Here is a 20,042-nt window from a genome sequence, read left to right on the forward strand (position 1 = left end):
TACAATCTTGAATATCATAGCAACCGTTCCAGCTACATGAATGAAATTTTTAGGGTAATACTTTTATCAAAATGGTCAACTTTTGCAATGATGATAATTTCGCTCGATCGATTCATGTGCGAGTTATATCGATACCAATCTCCTTGTTTACGCTTAAATCGCTAATAACTTTTTTCTAAATCAAGGCATGAATGTGAAAGTCATATATAATACTACTGTTAATGTCTTTTCTTCGACAAAAGTTAAATCAAGCGAATCGAGCGATTAAAGTCGAAGTTATGATCGATAAAAGGTTGCATTCGATTGAGCCATTTTTCAGACCTATTTACATAGTTACGGGGATAAAAATTATAAATATACGTAAGGGAAGAAATGAATTATGCGTACACATTAATTATTTAGATGAGTATTGTTTCCTAACGAAGATATATCAATATGAATTTATATCTTTTTGTATTAGGTCCCCATAAGAAATACACGCATCGCCCTATATACGTCACCAATATAAGAACATAGGCGAAATTTTGAAAGCGGGGATAGTAGAGAAGAGAGGGATAAGAGTATGGCAATAGAATGGAGGGGTTATAAATAGGATGCGAATTTTTCAATACAGGTGGCAGTATAGTCGAATGTACGATTCGATTTTTATAGCAAATACGCAAATTGGCATAAAATGATAAGTGTATACGTTGGACCAATGAAATTTAGTGAATTGGTACAACATGGTATTCCTCACAATGTGCAATGGAAACATGTTTTGTATATAGTCTCACGCTCGATATATATCGAATCTACTTTTTCTTAAAATATATCGAATTGCAATAGCATATAGGATTTTACATCTCAGGACATAGTAGACCAGGAAATATATAGTAGATACCCATAGACCAGAAATTAAACCAAAAACATTGCGAATTTTTAAGTACAGATGTCAGTATGATCGAAAAATCGATTCGATTATTATAGCAAATACGTTAATTGGCATAACTTCAATAGTGTTTCCGTTTGACCAATGAAATTTGGTGAATGGGTACATCTTTGTATTCCTCACAATGCCCAATGAAAATATGTTTTGCATGTAGTCTCACATTCGATATATATCGAATCTGCTTTTTCACAATTTATATCGAATAGCTATAACATATAGGATTTTACACCCACGGGCATTGTTGACCAGGAATTATATAGTAGATGACCATAGACTGGATATAAAAAAAATGTCATTGCGGATTTTACATTACAGATGTCAGTATAATCGAAAGATCGAATCGATTATTTTAGCAAATACGCAAATTGGCATAACTGGATTAGTAAATACGTTGGACCAATGAAAATTGGTGAATGGGTACATCTTGGTATTCCTCACATTGCCCAATGGAAATATTGTTTATGTTTAGTCTCACGTTCGATATATATCGAATCTACTTTTTCTTAAAATATATCGAATTGCTATAACATATAGGATTTTACACCCACGGGCATTGTTGACCAGCAATTATATAGAAGATTACCATAGACTGGATATTACAAAAAATGTCATTGCGGATTTTACATTACAGATGTCAGTATAATCGAAAGATCGAATCGATTATTTTAGCAAATACGCAAATTGGCATAACTGGATTAGTAAATACGTTGGACCAATAAAAATTGGTGAATGGGTACATCTTGGTATTCCTCACATTGCCCCATGGAAATATGTTTTGCATGTAGTCTCGCATTCGATACATATCGAATCTGCTTTTTCACAAATTATATCGAATAGCTATAACATTTAGGATTTTACACCCACGGGCATTGTTGACCAGCAATTATATAGAAGATGACCATATCGTGGAAATAAAATCGATATCGTTGCGGATTTTACAGTACAGATGTCAGTATAATCGAAAGATCGATTCGATAGTTATAGCAAATGCTGAAATTAGCATATTTTGATTAGTATATACGTTGCACCAATGAAATTTTGTGAATGGGTACATCTTGGGATTCCTCACAATGCCCAATTGAAATATTGTTTATGTTTAGTCTCACGTTCGATATATATCGAATATACTTTTTCTTAAAATATATCGAATTTCTATAACATATAGGATTTTACATCCAAGGACATAGTTGACCAGGAAATATAGAGAAGATTTCTATTAACTGGAATTAAAATCCACGGCATTGCGGATATTACAGTGCAGATTGCAGTTTTATCGAAAGATCGATTCCATAATTGTAGCAAATACGCGAATTGGCATAACATGATTAGTATTTACGTTGGACCAATGACACTTGGTAAATGGGTACATCTTGGTATTCCTCACAATGCCCAATTGAAATATTTTTTGTTTATAGTCTCACGTTCGATATAAATCGAATTTACTTTTTCTTAAAATATATGGAATTGCTATTACATGTAGGATTTTACATCCAAGGTCATAGTTGACCAGGAATTATGTAGTAGATACCCATACACTGGAAGTTAAACCAATAGCATTGCGGATTTAACAGTACAGATGTCAGTATAATTGAAAAATCGATTTGATTATTTTAGCAAATATTTAAATTGGCATAACTTGATTAGTGTATCCGTTTGACCAATGAAATTTGGTGAATGGGTACATCTTGGTCTTCCTCACAATGCCTAATGGAAATATGCTTTGCGTGTAGTCTCACGATCTATATATATTGAATATGCTTTTTCTTAAAATATATCGAAACGTTATTACATACAGGATTTTCTATCCACGTACATAGTTGACCAGGAAATTTAGGGTTGATGATCGAAGACTGGAACAGGATTGCGAATTTTCAATACACGTGTCAGTATACTTGATAATTCGATACGATAATGATAGCAAATATGCCAAAGCTATTTTTTTCAAATTGGAATATCTTGAGAATAACTATTTTTTAGTACCAAAGAAATTTGGGGAATAGTTACAATTTAGTATTTTACACACTGCATTATGGACATATGTTTTGCGAGTGGTATATCTTTATATATTTATCTAACGTATCTGCGTTTCATTTTCAAGTTTCGCTTATCACAACGCTTTTGGACTTTAAGAGTTGAAAAATAACCACAAAATCATCACTGTCTTGAGATTTTAAAAACCTTATTCCAATTATGTCTCAATGCTAAACTTAGCCTATTCAAATAATGAACTATCCGTCAAATGAAATCATATTGAAAATAACAAATAATTTTAAAAATAAACAATTAAGTGTCTTACCCTTTCAAAAACCGGCAGGCAAATTTTTGAATATTTTAAACACTTATGGACACAATGCTCGACAACACGTGACACAACAATGTTCCCACCCTCCTAATTACCCGCTTGAAGAATTCAAGCACCCAATCAACTCGTAAGATATTTATAGAGGAAGTGATTCCAAAGACATTGATAGAATCATTGTGATAATTACTACTAATTTTACTTATTCCTTTTTCATGGGGTACCCTAATACTAATGAAAAAATTTCAAGTACATAAAAAAAATAGCCAGTACCAACAGCCATTCAAAGACTTGAAGTAATAATCCATATGCAATAAAATTGATCCAAAAATATTCATTAATCAAATAAAAATACCTTAGAAATGCTGCTGAAGTAAAATATCCAAAAGATTGCAACACTACATTCAATGAAATAGTACTAAATGATGAAGATTAGCAATTTACTGTCTCCTTCAGATCACATTCAAAATTCGCATTGTGATGTGAAATGAAATTTTAAGCTGTAGGTATACTAGCGCAAGCATCTGCAAGGACTTAGTTTTCGAGACATGTATTGCCAATAAAAAGTATGAACTTCTAGTAGTAAAATGTCTACATTCACGCAATCCATAATTGGACAACATTGAAATATTTATAAAGGCAATATAGCCTTAGGCAATCTACGTTAAGCCTAGCAATGGATGACATGACTCCATAAATGTTCTGGCCTCTGTACATCTAACATATTGGGGAGTTATTTTTGTATCTCGGCTCTCATTAATCTAGCCATTTTGGTAGTACTTTTCTTGCAAATACCTTGAAAACTAAGGCCCATTAGGATCCTTGAGCAAAAACACTTATGTATCCCTTAAACTTTCTCTATCACAATGTAAACTTTGAACACAGTCTAGTAGTGACACTTGTGTACCTCCAATAATAAGATTTACACAGTTACCAAAAATTAACAGGAATATGGTAATAGCACACAGATGGGTATATGACGAGATTTGTGTGCCACATGTGTGTCCTCCCCTGAGCTCTCAATTATGTACACTTACGGACATAATCATTATAAATCAGCTGACAATGTAAGTAAGTAATGAAACTCAGGTTGTGTCCACTAAAAATCTATAGTGAAGCTGACTTAGTGCACAACTATGTTACGAAATCTAGATCATGTCCATTAAACGTATATAGCTAAGCTTACAAAGTGCAAAAGTTTTATTCATCATAACAGAGAGTAAAATTGGTAAAATAATTAAGAATCTATCGAAAGACATGAAGCTGGCATGTATCCAATAAGAGTATATTATTAGCTACACACCTCTTTGGAGAGCCGAGTGAATAAGTCTCCACCACGCAGGAAGTCTAGGATGAGGTAGAGCTTGCCCTCAGTCTGGAAGGCATAGTGGAGACGAACAATGAAGGGATGTCGGACGTCGGCCAGAATGTTGCGCTCCGTCTTTGTTCGCAACCTATCTCTGACCTTCAGCGTGGCTTTCCGGAGCACCTTCATGGCGTACAGAGTGCCTGCATCCCGACCAACTCTCTTCCGCACAAGGAAGACCTGTGGGCAAACAAAGGATGCACATTTAAGACAAATTATGACACTTGGAACATAACTACAGGATAACACAAAATATTCAAACTAAAAACTAAAAGAATCAACCAGATCGAAGACAAGAAACTCACATGGAAGGTTTGCAGGACATGCATAGGTTATTTTTATAACCCTAATAATAATTGAGCACATACATACAATTATTCAACCAGCTTTTCCCAACAAGTTATAATGAACAACACACAACATAAAGGCATACTTCGATAAGCATAATGCAATTTTACAATTTTACAGCCTTTAATATCTATGTACATTAAATTATAGTGAACATACATAACATCTAGCTATCACTATAAATACAATAAAATATTATATAAGTTATTCTCTTAATCATAAATCTAAATAATTCACAAACTACATGACAGCCACAATCTGTTTGCAAATTCGTGAATACCCTCAAATTTGGTACAGGAGGTAATATTTGGAAGTTAACATATGGATGAGGTAAGGATCACTCTTATTTAAATTACAAGTACAGACGTAATATAATTATTTACATAGGTAGTTAAACTTTTTAGCACAAAATATACATCCAAGGTAGACACATTAACAATTAGGATAATTAACTTCAAGTACATCCACACTTTTGCTGAATAAAAGGTTTAACCGTAAAACTGAAAGCCAATTTTCATTCAAAGATGTAAAAGGTAATCCTAAATAAAACCATTCATTCAATTCAAAACGGAATACCTATTAATATTTCTGAAATGAAATATTTCCTAAAAAGTCATTGTTTTATCATAACCAAGACACAAATTCAATCTATGCCACACTTTCATATACCCAGTTTAGTTTGTGGAGATCTATAAAAATGCCATAGGCAAGAAAGAATACCAAGTGAAAAATGTAACTACCAAGACCTATTGAATCTTGAAGAAGAGTAGTAATATACGCCCACTATGAAAGAAACCTCACCAATGGTATAGACAACCTTAACATCTTTTTTATAGCACCCACAATAATTGATTTTTGTTCCATGATATTTTTATGTGAAATGTCTTCAGCACAGTGGCGTAGTGAGAGGGGAATCCAGGGCTCCGGACCCCCCCAAAATATAAAAACATATATGCTTTCCTTCGTAAAATAAGACAAAATACTCTATTATGAATTCACAAAAGATTTCTTTTAAAAAAATGAAGTTTTTTTGATAATTAAAAGCGTTAAAATTAGTTTACTTGGTACCCTGTTTTTTTTTATTTTTCCCCTGGTTTTCGACCCCACCTGAACAAAATTCCTGGCTATGCCACTCCTTCAGCCGATAATAAAATACTGCTCTTTGCATGTCAAACAAGGTGTTCACTCAGTCAATTGTAGCATTCTTAAAATCTGGTGTTTAGTCGGGCAATACATCTATGAATCACTTACTCCTTCATTCTCTGATAAAGTATACTGGCTTATTAATAGTGGAACTTGACTCATGGAGATCTAATATATCTCCTGGTTAAGAACTGAATGAAGTATCCACGACATGATTGCACTCGGATCACAATGAATGGTGCAAACTATAGATAAGTACCAACTCCTGCCACATATATATGCGTGCTAACGTGGCACATATTTTCAGTTAAATATAACACAAAGTGAAACATGATTGAAAACATACAGTTGATATGAGTACATTTAGATGAACTAATTTTTCATGGGTTCACCTTGAAGGAATCATCGCCGCTATGGCTGAGCTACCCAATAAACTCCTCAAGGAGAGCTACTTCAAAATGCCCGATAAAAAAGTTGGTCTTGTTGAATATTCTGAATAGCATTTCCTACATAAAGTTCTAAAAGACATGGTATTAAAGGTAGAGGTGATGAAATGCTGGTGACAGCACAAGTTGCCCATAGCAGCACAAAGTGTTGCCTACACCACATGGGGCAAAAAATGATGTAACTGGTAACTTTTGACAGCACATAAAGGCTCCAGAGCACTGAAGAGGTACATACTTTCATTATTATTTCCCTGTATACTGTAATGTTTGGATTGTTTTGCATGTTCACATACTGTGGTAGAGCATGATAGATATGAAACTCGTATCCAGGTGGTATATTACTCCTATGCAAGGGAAGAAAGGCAGGATCTATACTTTCCAAATCATCTGAAATTCCCAAAAAATATACGAAGCTGTGCCCCTCGGTGGCAAATACAGGCGCAGACGTAAGTATAATACCTATACAAATACAGGCAAACATGTAAAAAATTACTGACACCGACATTTTCATTTAAATCAGAGTAGTAAGCCACACATATTTCTTTGAGGCTCACAATATGAAGTAACCTAAATACTCAACTTAATGGGGCACGCGCAATAATCCCTTAGACACGGAATTGTATCGTAGAATAAAAAAATATGCGTCTAGCAGGGTTTATGTATCCCATTACCTTCAGGGAAACCAAAAATAAAGTTTCCTCACAAAATTCAGTTAGAAAAAGAAAAGTCTCACTGGCTCATACATGTACCGGACTATTAGGTCACAAAAATGTTTAAAAATAGAATTCATGAAGAAGTGAATTTATTCGCAAAGTCCCCATATCCCTAAAGCTAACCAGTTGGCCTCCTAATATGGCAAGTCTCAAGTTTAGTGCTCAAAGAGTATATCCTGGATTTTAGGAATTCTTTCTCATTATGGCCAAACACTCAGACCGGAAATCTCTCAATCTATTCAAAGAATTCAGTAGATGGATGGGAAATATACTTAACGACGAAAAGAAACCTTCATCGTTCAGCCATTCTATCGTAAATTTTAAGCAAAAAAATTGGAATACGTCAAACCGAATTTTCATGAGTTGTTGACGTCATTGGGCGCTTTCCATTCATGCGACTCACGAGTCGACTCGCGGTAACTGTTTATAACTCTCCAATTCCTGCGCGTTATCGTTTGTTGACTTGTGTCACAACAGTCGGCGACACACATAGAATGGAACACGAAAACCGCAACGCAAGTCGACTTGCGCTGACGTGTGTCGATGAACGGAAAGCACCCATTAGAGTACCGGTCAGGAAGAACCGTTCATCGAGGAAAGGAATCGTAAACTCAAGTACGTGAAAAGAAGCGAATTACGCCCGACGCAAGGAGGAGAGGAGAAAACGAGAAGCGGTGACCCGGTCGGTAGAAGCGCGTGACGTAAACAACTATTCTTCGAAATTGCAACGGCCGTAGATCGCCGTGAGTGGTGCAAGAATTAGGCGATCAAGAAAGGGAATAATGAAGGTTTCTTTTTTTTCCAAACTCCGTCTTAAGTTCGCTAAAAACCGTTGAACTAGCATTTAATGTGGCAGGAGTTAGAACTTTCATAGTCTGTAATTATATTGAGACGGCATAACTAACAATTAGGATCAGCAAAAAACTTTCGGACAACCTAAAAATTAGTTGATACCGACATTCGCTAGACACACAAAACTTAAATCGTAGCAGCAAGCTAGACGTATTCATTTGAGGAAACAATATCGAAGAAGCTCAATATTCCAAATCAATCGCATCGCGTACTAATCCGAAAAACATTTGTCAAGTTTGCTATAGTACCGAGATGATATCACCAAGGATTAAGTCCAAAAAAAGGATTTCGGGTGAAAATTAATGACGTAGGAACGTTAGGAATAGGTACCTCTCTTGTGCAATCCTGAAAAGTCCCCATCGATCCCGTGTGCAAAAAAATATTATTTAAGGTCAAAGATCACAAAAATGCATGCAATGCATTTTTTGGTTTGGCTAGTTTTACGATTAAAATTGCTAAGAACAAAATTTTAGATCAAGAAATTATCAACAAAATTGACATTTTACTTTTTCCTCTAAGATATACCATTTGTAAGAAAAGGGCATTCGAAAGTTAGCTGAGATGTCAAATAATTTTCGGAGAACGCAACAATATAGTCATACACATTACGGAGAATACAGCTCCAGCTAATTTTCGAATGACTTTTCTCAGAAATGGCAAATCTTATAGAAAAAAGTAAAATAACAATTTTTCTGATAAATTCAAGGTCTAAAATTTTGCTCTAAGCAATTTTCATCGTAAAACTAACCGTCTGGCCAAAAAAAAAACCATTTGAGACCTTTAACCTTGAAAAAAATCTTTTGTACACACGGGATCGATGGAAACTTTTCAGGATTTCATTAGAGTGGTATTGGTAACGTTCTTGTTAATTGTCAGCATGTTGGGAATTTATGTAAGGGTGTCCCCATTTTTTTAAGGCCAATGTGACCGGGCTAATAGACCATGTAAAAAATTATTGACACCGAAATTCGCTAGAAGCTCAGCATTAAAATCGAGGCAGCAAGCCAAACGTATTTATTTGACGCTCACACTATCATATATTTCATATGAGAAGTCACTACAAATATTGTGAATGACATCTAGTTTTCTATTATATTGAGAAGATATCACTGAGAATTAATATCAGGGAAAAACTTACGGACGATGCAAAAATTTACTAAATTCGACATTCCCATTTTCAATGGAGTATTAAGCCACACATATTTATCCAAGGCTCACAATATCAAAATCATGGGGCACGCGTAATAATCTGTAAGACACGTCATTGTATCGTAGAGATGTTTAAAAAAGGAAATTCTGGCGAAAACATGCTCCTCTACCAATAATTACGTAACAACTAAAATTTAGACTTTCGGACGATGTAAACAATTACTGACACTGATATTCGCCATTATATCGATGTAAAGTGTCTCACTTATTTCTTTGAAGCTCATAATAGCAAGGAACCTGAATATTCAAAATGATAGGACAAGCCCAATAATTTGACCGACACGTAATTGTATCGCAGAGATGTTTAAAATTGGAAATTCTGGCGAAAAAAAATGCTCCTCTACCAAAAACTGAGGGTTGATAAGTCCAGTTTTTCTTCGATCATGCACATACATTACTGGGGTAAAATTCTCACGATCTAACAACCGATTGAATACTTCTTGATCGTATGGCGTGTCTTGAAACTATTTCGAAGTTAATTCCGGACCTACGTAACTTCTAAATTATTGGCTTTAGGACGATGTAAAAAATTACTGACACCGACATTCGCATTTAAATCGAAGTAGTAAACCACAAACATTTCTTTGAGACTCCCAATTTCAAGAAACCTGAATATTTCAAATGATACGACACGCGCAATAATTTGACCGACACGTAATTGTATCGCAGAGATGTTTAAAATTGGAAATTCTGGCGAAAAAAATGCTCCTCTACCAAAAACTGAGGGTTGATAAGTCCAGTTTTTCTTCAATCATGCACATTAGGCCGGCCCTCATTTTTCAGAATTGCGAAAAGTTATGTTTTCCTGGTCTCAAAATGATTCAAATGAGGTTCATATTCACGTGTTAAAATTTGGTTACTTTAAAATAACGGCAACCCGTGCCCCAAGGGCCCTAAGTACTGAGGACCCTTAATTGAGTTTTTTGGAGCAGAAAAAGTGCTACTTCTATGTAAAACGTAAAAGTAAAGCCCGATTGGGCCGATTTTCTGTTTGTTTTGACCTATCTCTAAGCGTTTATGAGATATCGTCCGTCGTAATGCAATCCACCCCCCAGGGCGCCACCCCGCACCGCGGCTCCGCTGTCATGGTTAATGTTGTTCAAGCCTACAATGTCAATTTTAACCCTTCAGTGCCATCCTATGCACTGGATACCGACCCCTTAAACCTTAATTTGTTGTCACCATACGGCCGCAAACCATTCCAGCAAGTTCCAAGATGCTCTTTATGTACAAAATATTAAACGCATGTGATACAATTGTGTCTGTGAATTATAAAGGAATGAAGGAGATGAGCAGGGCTTCCAAGGCTCCAACAGTAGATAGAAATATTCAAGGGAGAAGAAACGAGGCAGTCAGTTCACAGACGGTGGAGAGATAGATCTAGAGTATAGAGTGCAAAGGATACGAAGTGCTAAGTTTTTTTAGGATGTAAGGAGAAAAATGGTGAAATAACTAGTTTATCATGAATACACGTGACGTTCATTTTAAGAATTGGCCAGCAAGGAAAGGCATAAAATCAAGACTAAATCCAGGCATTGAACTGGTTGGAAAAGAAAGTGAAGAAAAACTTGGCTGAAAGTTACCTACAGTGAGAATAGTACTGTGTGTTTTCTCTATCACCAAATGGGTTCGAAATGCATGAGACTCAGTGCGAGAAACACCGTAATAAATGCGTTTCATCCATGGTACAAAACGAGAATTCCTGTTATTATGGAAAATAAGGCGATTGAAAAGTTTGAAAAATTACGCAAAGAGTGGATGAACGTGCGACGAAATAAAGAGATAGCGCGAAATACAGTGGATATGAAGGTAAGAGAATCTTTCGTAACAAAACTTGATGATTTGTTTGACATTGCAAGGAACGGCGCCATTGAGTTTTTGACGCACGAGGAGGAAAGTGCAGTTAATCTCTCGGATAAATGTGCTTGGGCTGAAGAAGTAAAATTCCTACGCAATCAAAGAGGAGCACGAAATGCAGTTATTAGTGGAATAGATTTCAATATATTCAAGAAGAAAGAAAAATATGTCTTTCTCCGCTCCTTGTGGTGCATCTGCTCCCAACAGTGACCCGCAGTTCCTAAAAAGATTTGTTAATTACGAAATTATTAACCTGGACATAGCGAAAGCAGCACAAAAGAGGTACAAAAAAGCCAAAAAAAAGTCAAACCACTTGTGGTACCTGAGTGAGGAGTTGTAGGCCTACCATTCTATGACGGACCCTTTTCTAGGTGTGAAAAGGAAAACGTGATACGCCGTATGAGGACATGTGTGGGAAAATATGATCCACCGAAGAAGGCATTGTATAAGCATAAAGACATGACTGAGGTATCTATATCAAATTTTGTCACTACTTATTCGAGAAAGCTATTTTATGCATCGTAAATATGCACTCCATTCTTTGATGGGCACATGCGAGGATGGGATGAACATCCAAGAACGATTTGCAAATTATTCGGGGTCCTCAAGTGGTAAATGATTGTGCAGAGAGAGGGGGAAACAAATTCAAGTTCTAAAGTCAATCTCGTAGAAGGAAGAGAGCTTTCAAAATGTATTACTAAGTGTGAATTTTCATCGTAGCACAACCCTTAACGTGCGCAAAGACACTTTAATTTCCAAATACGGGGGTGTCAGTGAAAGATTAGAAGTACTCTGAAAATGTGTTTTATTTTGGTTGATATCTACTGAAATTCATGGACAGCGTGAAAATAAATTGCTCAATTGGATTGGAAATATTGTCATGGCAATTAAATTCTTTCCAGCGTAAGCACATTTCTTCAGAGGCTAGATCTTGCCTGTGGGAGCAAAGACTTTGTCGAGGGAGGGGAGGGGGTGGAGGGGAAGTGTCTAGTAAGTGGTGCGGGCCGTACCTCAGCGGAGCCGTGGTGCGGGGTGGCGCCCTGGGGGGTGGATTGCATTACGACGGACGATATCTCATAAACGCTTAGGGATAGGTCAAAACAAACAGAAAATCGGCCCTAAAGAGCTTTACTTTTACGTTTTACATAGAAGTAGATTTTTTTACTCCAAAAAATTCAACTGAGGGTCCTCAGTACTTAGGGCCCTTGGGCCACGGGTTGCCGTTATTTTAAAGTAACCAAATTTTAACACGTGAATATGAACCTCATTTGGATCATTTTGAGACTAGGAAAACATAACTTTTCGCAATTCTGAAAAATAAGGGCCGGCCTAATGCACATACATAACTAGGGTAAAATTTCCACGATCTAACAACTAATTGGTCGTATGGCGTGTCTTGAAACTATTTCAAAGTTAGTTCCGGACCTTCGTGACTTCTAAATTTGTTTGAGTTGAGAAAACTTTCGGACGACGTAAAAAATTACTGACACCGACATTTGCACCTAAATCGATGTAGTATGTCTCACATATTTCTTTGAATCTCATAATAGCAAGGAACCTGAATATTCAAAATGATAGGACAAGCCCAATAATTTGACCGACACGTAATTGTATCGCAGAGATGTTTAAAATTGGAAATTCTGGCGAAAAAAAATGCTCCTCTACCAAAAACTGAGGGTTGATAAGTCCAGTTTTTCTTCGATCATGCACATACATTACTGGGGTAAAATTCTCACGATCTAACAACCGATTGAATACTTCTTGATCGTATGGCGTGTCTTGAAACTATTTCGAAGTTAATTCCGGACCTACGTAACTTCTAAATTATTGACTTTAGGACGATGTAAAAAAATACTGACACCGACATTCGCACCACACACATTTCTTTTAGACTCCTAATTTCAAGAAACCTGAATATTTCAAATGATACGACACGCACAATAATTTGACCGACACGTAATTGTATCGCAGAGATGTTTAAAATTGGAAATTCTGGCGAAAAAAATGCTCCTCCACCAAAAACTGAGGGTTGATAAGTCCAGTTTTTCTTCGATCATGCACATACATTACTAGGGTAAAATTTCCACGATCTAACGACTGATAGGTCGTATGGCGTGTCTTGAAACTATTTCAAAGTTAATTCCGTAACCACGAGAAGTTCTCGTGACTGAATTTTGATTGCGCTCCGTAATGGAGAACCTTAGACCGCTCTCGAGTTTAAGAGGTCAAGACGGAATACTCGGAAAAGCTCCATTAAAACCAAAATCTCCTCGCCTGCAGCACTTAAAATGGATATGGCCTCATTTCATTCCAATGCACCAGTTTTCGTCCAAGTGGTCTAATTTTGAAACTCATCTGCATTTTACTGTCGAAAAATGCAGAAAAAAAGAATCTCGGATCCCTCAAAATTCCGTTTCCTCAATCTCTTCCTCAATCGCAGGTTTTGAACACGTACGGATTAAAAAATTAATTAAAATTACTCTCACGGTTTTGCGACTTGGCATGCGACAACTATCACATTTAAAGACAGCCCAAATACAACATATTTTATTAACAGTTACCTATACTTTCTACCTCAATTTAAATGGACTTTTAATCAATAACATAATAACAAGTAATTCATCGTCTAAATTGAGGTAACAATTACATTAAGCTCAAAACGACAACACTCGAAGAAGATATCACCAAAAACTAATCTTTATTTCAACTCTCCATCAATTAAGCAGTACTATCAATGACAATAATTTCACTGTAATTATTATTTATTCTCATCGCTCACGCATTAATATCTCTTAAAATTTTAAGCCCTCTTAGGAGTCTATATCTGTAATTCGCCATGGTCAGAGTTATTTCTCTCAATGCAACAGACATAATTCATTTTTAAATTGCACTTTGCGTCGCAAATCGCATTTAAATGGCCCTAATGTATGTAAGTATGTAAGTAAAGTATGTAGGTATGATGCTTATTGGAAATAATTAATTTTCGATTTTCAATGTATATTATTTAAGTGTACTAGCCACGGCGATAACTTTTACGGAGTCACCCGCAATGCACAAATTGTGCGAAAAATCCACAGAGGAAAAATCATTCGCCTTGACCGGGATTCGAACCCGAAAATTTCCACAGGGGAGAAAGGCGCCTCGGTAGTTTAAATGGCTAAAGCACTCGGCCGGAAATCGAGGGATCCGGGTTCGAATCCCGGTCAAAGCGAATGATTTTTCCTCTATGGATTTTTCGCACAATTCAATAGATATTTATTCTACCTAACTTGGTATTTATTGGACACATGCCGTAAAGAGATTTTAAATTGAACGCTCTCACTTCAGATAAATGAAATAAAGTGGAGTAATTTTTATATCTTTCGTCAGGGCTCTTGTGGAGTCGAGAGACAGCACGGAGAGTCGACTATCGATGATATTGCTAAAGAGATGAAAAAGCATAATAGAGATGGAAATTGGTGCATGAAATTAGGGACAATGATGTCAAAATTAAACGATGGAGGAGAGCAAGCGATCTCGAGTCCCCCAACAAACTACCTAGATGTCACTCGTAGTAAAATACAGGTTATTACGAGGACCTTGGATAGGAACTATAAAAAAAAAAAGAAATTCCATCTCTAAATACTACATTTACTAAAACTCAGCATCAAAAATTTACAATCTATTTTTATACCCATATATTCAATGATTAAGCTGAAATTCATACTCGCACACATTTTTAATACAAGGATATTAACGAAGTCAATCTATACACGTTCACTGATAAAAAAATACTCAAGACAACACGTAGCGATTGCAACGTATGCTAATTTACATATTCACTGCCTTAAGTAGTCACTTTGGATTAACGGGAATTACTTATTAGTCTGAAGAGGAGAATATCGCAGTTTTAAAATCAAAGATATGTTCTCCGAAGCTATTATCAAAAGGATACTAAAAATGATGGTGCCTTAACATGAATTTATTAGCATATCTTAGGATTAATATACTTGGTATATTAATTAACTTGATTAATACTCAAATCATTACCTGATATTTATAAATACACTCCTGCATGAGTACAAAAATGGCGTCCCGACTTTCAATTAAAAAATTGAAGAAATAATCCATCAATCGGGCATTCAGTAAAATCCTAAGTTACTTTCAAGTAAAGATAATATTAATATTGCGACGAAAATTAGCCAACATTTTAGTTTTAAAGAGATTCATTTGCGTAGACTTTAATATTTCAAGGCTCTTATCTCATTCTGGTTCTATTAATCATATACTATGAAAAGAAACTTCCATTGCATGCTAAACCAAGGTACAAGGGGACTGCATAAAGGAGGCCCTATTCCTTCCCATAGAAGGCTGTTTTCTGTTGCCACTTCGGTCGCGTTTTAAACGGTTTTCAAGAATGCCCGCGGCGCGGTGATGAGTGCAATTCGATCCACTTTTTTACCAATATTTTTCAGCACAATGTTTGTAATGCGAGGAATAGCATTGAAAAGTTATGAATTAGATAACATCATCATGCATAAAAATTTCGGCTAAAACCGCTAATCATCCTCACTTCCCCGCGAAAATCGGATCAATTTGTCCGTCAGCGACGCGAGTGGCGACTTTTGTAAACCCATTTAAATGGGCGGTAGTTGACAACACATGGGCCTACTTGAGGCTCCTATTTCGTAATATTCGTGCACAGATATTTCAAAAATATGATTCACTCATAACATTTTCCCACGATAACTCTCAGTTCAAAATATTCTTTATGCTCAATGCTCTCAATAGTTAATAATCATTAAAATATAACCTTTCATTAAAAATTAAAATACATTAGCTCACTCGTACACTGCACATTTCAAAACACGCCCAATATCGGCGGTTTTTATGCATTTCATCATTTTCTTTATATTTCAGCTCTTTCCAATAAGAGACACGACAGTAATGCACAAACCTTTAATATTTTTCTGCGAAATGTACCCACTTTGGCTTTGCAGGAATCAAATATTAGTCCGAAGAACTGAATATCGGTGTTTAAAAATCAAATACGCATCCACCGAAGCGAAAATCAAATGAATAAAACTTAACGGTAACCTGAAATTTAGTTTTTAACTTCCGGAGATCATGAGAAAGAAGTCAATATATCCACGTCCAATGATTAGGAGTAACAAAAATTCAACTCCATGCTGCTGAGAATAGATAGGCTCGCTTGCCATATTACTAAGGTTGCAGATTGATTGAAATAAAAAATAATAAAATTCATTACTTCATGGAGAATTTGGTCTATTGGGTACCTACTTTGAGAATTATCGAAGCTGAAGCTTTTCAGTTTTCAATACTTCTACAGAAATGTCCGTAGGAAGCTAAAGACGTTACACGTATCATAATGAGGAAACCCATAATTCCCTTGCCTTTCTCTCTCTCAAAAGAGAAGAGAGAGAGAAAGAGAGACAGAATAGAGCACCATGATGACGTCATAAACTTTTCAGGGGGGTGGCAACTTGCTTATTTATTGTGAGTAAGAGACTGGATTTGGAAAGGAATTTTATTTCGCACTAGTAATAACTACATAATGAGATGCAATTAAAACTTTATTATTCCGCATAAATTCAATACGATACGATTAACGTTTTGACGTGGCACGTCATCAATCACACAACTTGAAAATTAAACGAAAAAGATTTTAACATTTCATTAAGTAAAGTCGATTCCATGAAGTCACGCCCGAGACAACGAATTACAGAAAACGTAGGAGCTACCGCTCTTATTGTACTGAACTCCACAAGTGCCATGAGCTCTAAACCCACCTACCCAAACCAATGACAAATACTAATAGCAGTAAGCTGCGAGCTATAAAAACGGTAGTATCAGCATGACCCTCTTACATCAGGAGTAACCGGAGAGAAGAAGTCGTAATCACACGCCTGAGGATACGGCACACTGCCCTCACACACTCATACCTTTTTACAGAAGAGAAGAACCCACCTTGCTGTGAAGAATGCGATTTACGTTTGGGTGTGAAACACGTTCTGACGGAGTACGATAAATATCGATTCCCTCGAGACGAGCACAAAGCGAGCGGTGCCTTAAATCACACCCTCGGTAATTCTCCGGAGCGTTTGCCACGAGTAATTGCCTTTTTAAAGTAAATCAACGGTTTTAACGAACTGTAAATTAATTCAAACAGCCGCATGTATATTTTTTATTTTAAATATTAATCCTCCATAATGTGTCCTTTAACACTTAAAATTTGTTTTACATAAGGACGGTTGCGGTGCAAAATGACCTTTGCTGTCGACGCCCCCCAAAAAAACTAACTGCCAATCTTTGGGTTCAACCACTGGGTGACGAGAAGAATTTCATTCCCGCGGAAAATACATTTTCCCATACGCCTATCTAATTTATGAAATCGATTACCATCTCGGCGCAGAGAGAACTGTCTCATTGCAATTATAAGTGGTGCTTTTATTACTTTCCCTCAAGATTCCGGGGTTGAATACGAAATGCGAATCCTTTGAGACAGCGGCGTAACTAGGAATATGCCTTGGGGGGGATGAGATGGCCAGGGGCACCGACCCCTCCCCCACTGGTAAAAATTTTGAAAATGACATGCCTGGAAATAACTTTTTACATAATTTTGGCACTCAAAATTGAACTTTAAGCAGATGCAGTTATTAAATGTCAAAACTAGACAATAGTTTTAAATATTTTTTTATTCGTTTTAGTCTTTGGGGGGGATCTATCCCCTCATAACCCCCCCAGTTACGCCACTGCTTTGAGACATTCAGAGGATGAGTCATTAGACGGCAGGCGGAAGTCGCAACAGGAAGTCGGTCGGTATCCCACTTCCGATGAGCGAAAAGTCCTCCTTTTTTCCGATTCGCTGACGATGAGATCTCAGTCCTTCGCCATCACCCACATTCTCATCCCCCTAACTCGCAAGATGTGCAGCGAGTAGCCATCGGTTCGGGTATTAAATCAATGATTCAATAAATTCAATACCCAACTCGGAGGGCACTACAGATCTGCGAGGTTTAACTCTTTTAGTGCCAGCCTATTTCGCCCGTTATGCTGAAGAATGCGAGGGCTTTTTTTGGTGAATTTGTAGGTTTGCTCTTAAAACTTTACGTCTCAGGTTTCGACGTGGTACGTCATCAATCAAACGGCTTGAAAATCAAACAAAAAAGATTTTAACATTTCATCACGTTAAGTCGATTCCATGGATTCACGCCAGAGACAACGAATTACAAAAATAAGTAGTAACTACCGTTCTTAGTGTATTGAATTCCACACGTGTCCTGAGCTCTAACCCCACCTATCCAAACCAATTACCAAGTCAGCAAACAATACGCTCCGAGCTATAAAAACGGTAGTATCAGCATGGCCCTCTTCCATCAGGATTAACTGGAGAGAGGAAGTCGTAATCACACGCCTGAGGATAAATATGCCTTTTCAGAAACTATATTTTTTTTTGGCTCCCAAAACTTGCGGGTTTGTTAACGCATGACAGATACTAAAAATAGTTACCAAAGTTACATGAAACACAAAAAATAAAAGGCGTGAGTGTACAAAAAACCCGGCCGATAGATCGGCCCCTGACACTCTTTGCACATACTCCCCGGGCCGATGGATCGGCCCGCTGGCACCATAAGGATTAAAGCGGCCTACACACATGGGAACATGGTTCGCCGAACTTGGTTCGGCGAACCAAGTTCATGGACGTCACACTCCACACACAGTGGAGGGAAATGTGAGCAACGGTTCGCCATTTCGTCAGTCTCTCCGTGGAATCAGATGAGATGATTTGTTCGAAGTCGGCAGCTGCTGTGATTGTGTTGGATGAATTTGGTTTTTTTTAAGAGAAAACAGTGTGACTCGATTCGGTTTTTTATAAAATTTAGATCTGCACCTGGAATTGTCTCTCGAGTCAACAGCAACGGATTATTTAATGCGTCGTCCCGCTTATTCCTACTTATTCCCGCTTATTCCCCGCTTATTAAAATATAAATTATTTTTTAACATTATGGCCTTTTTAAAACGCTTTGGTACAAATAAAACGATCTACTACGTGTGCACAGTGGTGTCTTTTTTATCAAGGAATTAGCCTAAAACAGCTGTCTTTGAGTCTCGAGAATCCAGAATTTCCTAAATCCCCGAACTGCCCCCGATTTCGGCTGGAGAGAAATCCCTAGCCCCACGGTTAGTCCTCCCCCCCCCCTTGGTCCAAACCTAAATCCGCCAATGACCATTGTTCCTACGTCGATTAAAAACTTATTTCTTAATAGAATCTGAAGAAAAATTGCTTACGGAGTGAAATTGCTTCGTATTTACATAAAACAACTTGGCAAATTCTATATAAATATATCTCGCAGCCTTCCAAATCGCAGTATTTCGGCCTATTCCGTGATCTCCATTTTTTTTCGCTTAAAAATCACTTTATCGTCGACGTTCGTAAAAAAATCGCTAAATCAGTATCTTTGAGACAGGCGCCGTATACGTAAAATGCCGCCCAGCTGCTTTAACCATATTCAGCTAGTAACCGTCGGGTAAGAAATGAAATAAAGGAATCAATGTTAAAATATTTCCTGGAGTTAAGGTCAACGTATATTATGCAAACAACCATCATCAGGGCTATGAAAGAAAAAACATAAATAAACATAAATGCTTTAAATAAACAGAAACGTTGGCTATAACCTGGATGAAAAGTTCTCGGGCTTTCCACCGGGTAAAAAAATCCTTCTCCGCCGACGTTTCGATGTCCATCAGGGGCATCATCCTCAAGGCAACTGAGTGAAGTTGCCCTGAGGATGATGCCCCTGATGGACATCGAAACGTCGGAGGAGAAGGATTTTATTACCCGGTGGAAAGCCCGAGAACTTTTCATCCAACACCTACGCCG

At 36.9% G+C, this 20,042-nt stretch overlaps 1 protein-coding gene across 1 annotated transcript in view; it reads right to left on the minus strand.

Annotated features, from left to right (window-relative positions):
* Positions 1-20,042, minus strand: part of LOC124168699 (ribosomal protein S6 kinase 2 beta) — a 422,541-nt gene that overhangs the window by 27,062 nt on the left and 375,437 nt on the right. The window contains exon 5 of the mRNA XM_046546965.1: positions 4,531-4,773. Coding sequence (XP_046402921.1) covers positions 4,531-4,773 — 243 coding nt within the window. The remainder of the gene's footprint in view (positions 1-4,530; positions 4,774-20,042) is intronic.

The sequence above is a fragment of the Ischnura elegans genome, chromosome 12 (genome assembly GCF_921293095.1).
Source record: "Ischnura elegans chromosome 12, ioIscEleg1.1, whole genome shotgun sequence".
In the NCBI taxonomy this organism is placed as follows: Eukaryota; Metazoa; Arthropoda; class Insecta; order Odonata; family Coenagrionidae; genus Ischnura; species Ischnura elegans.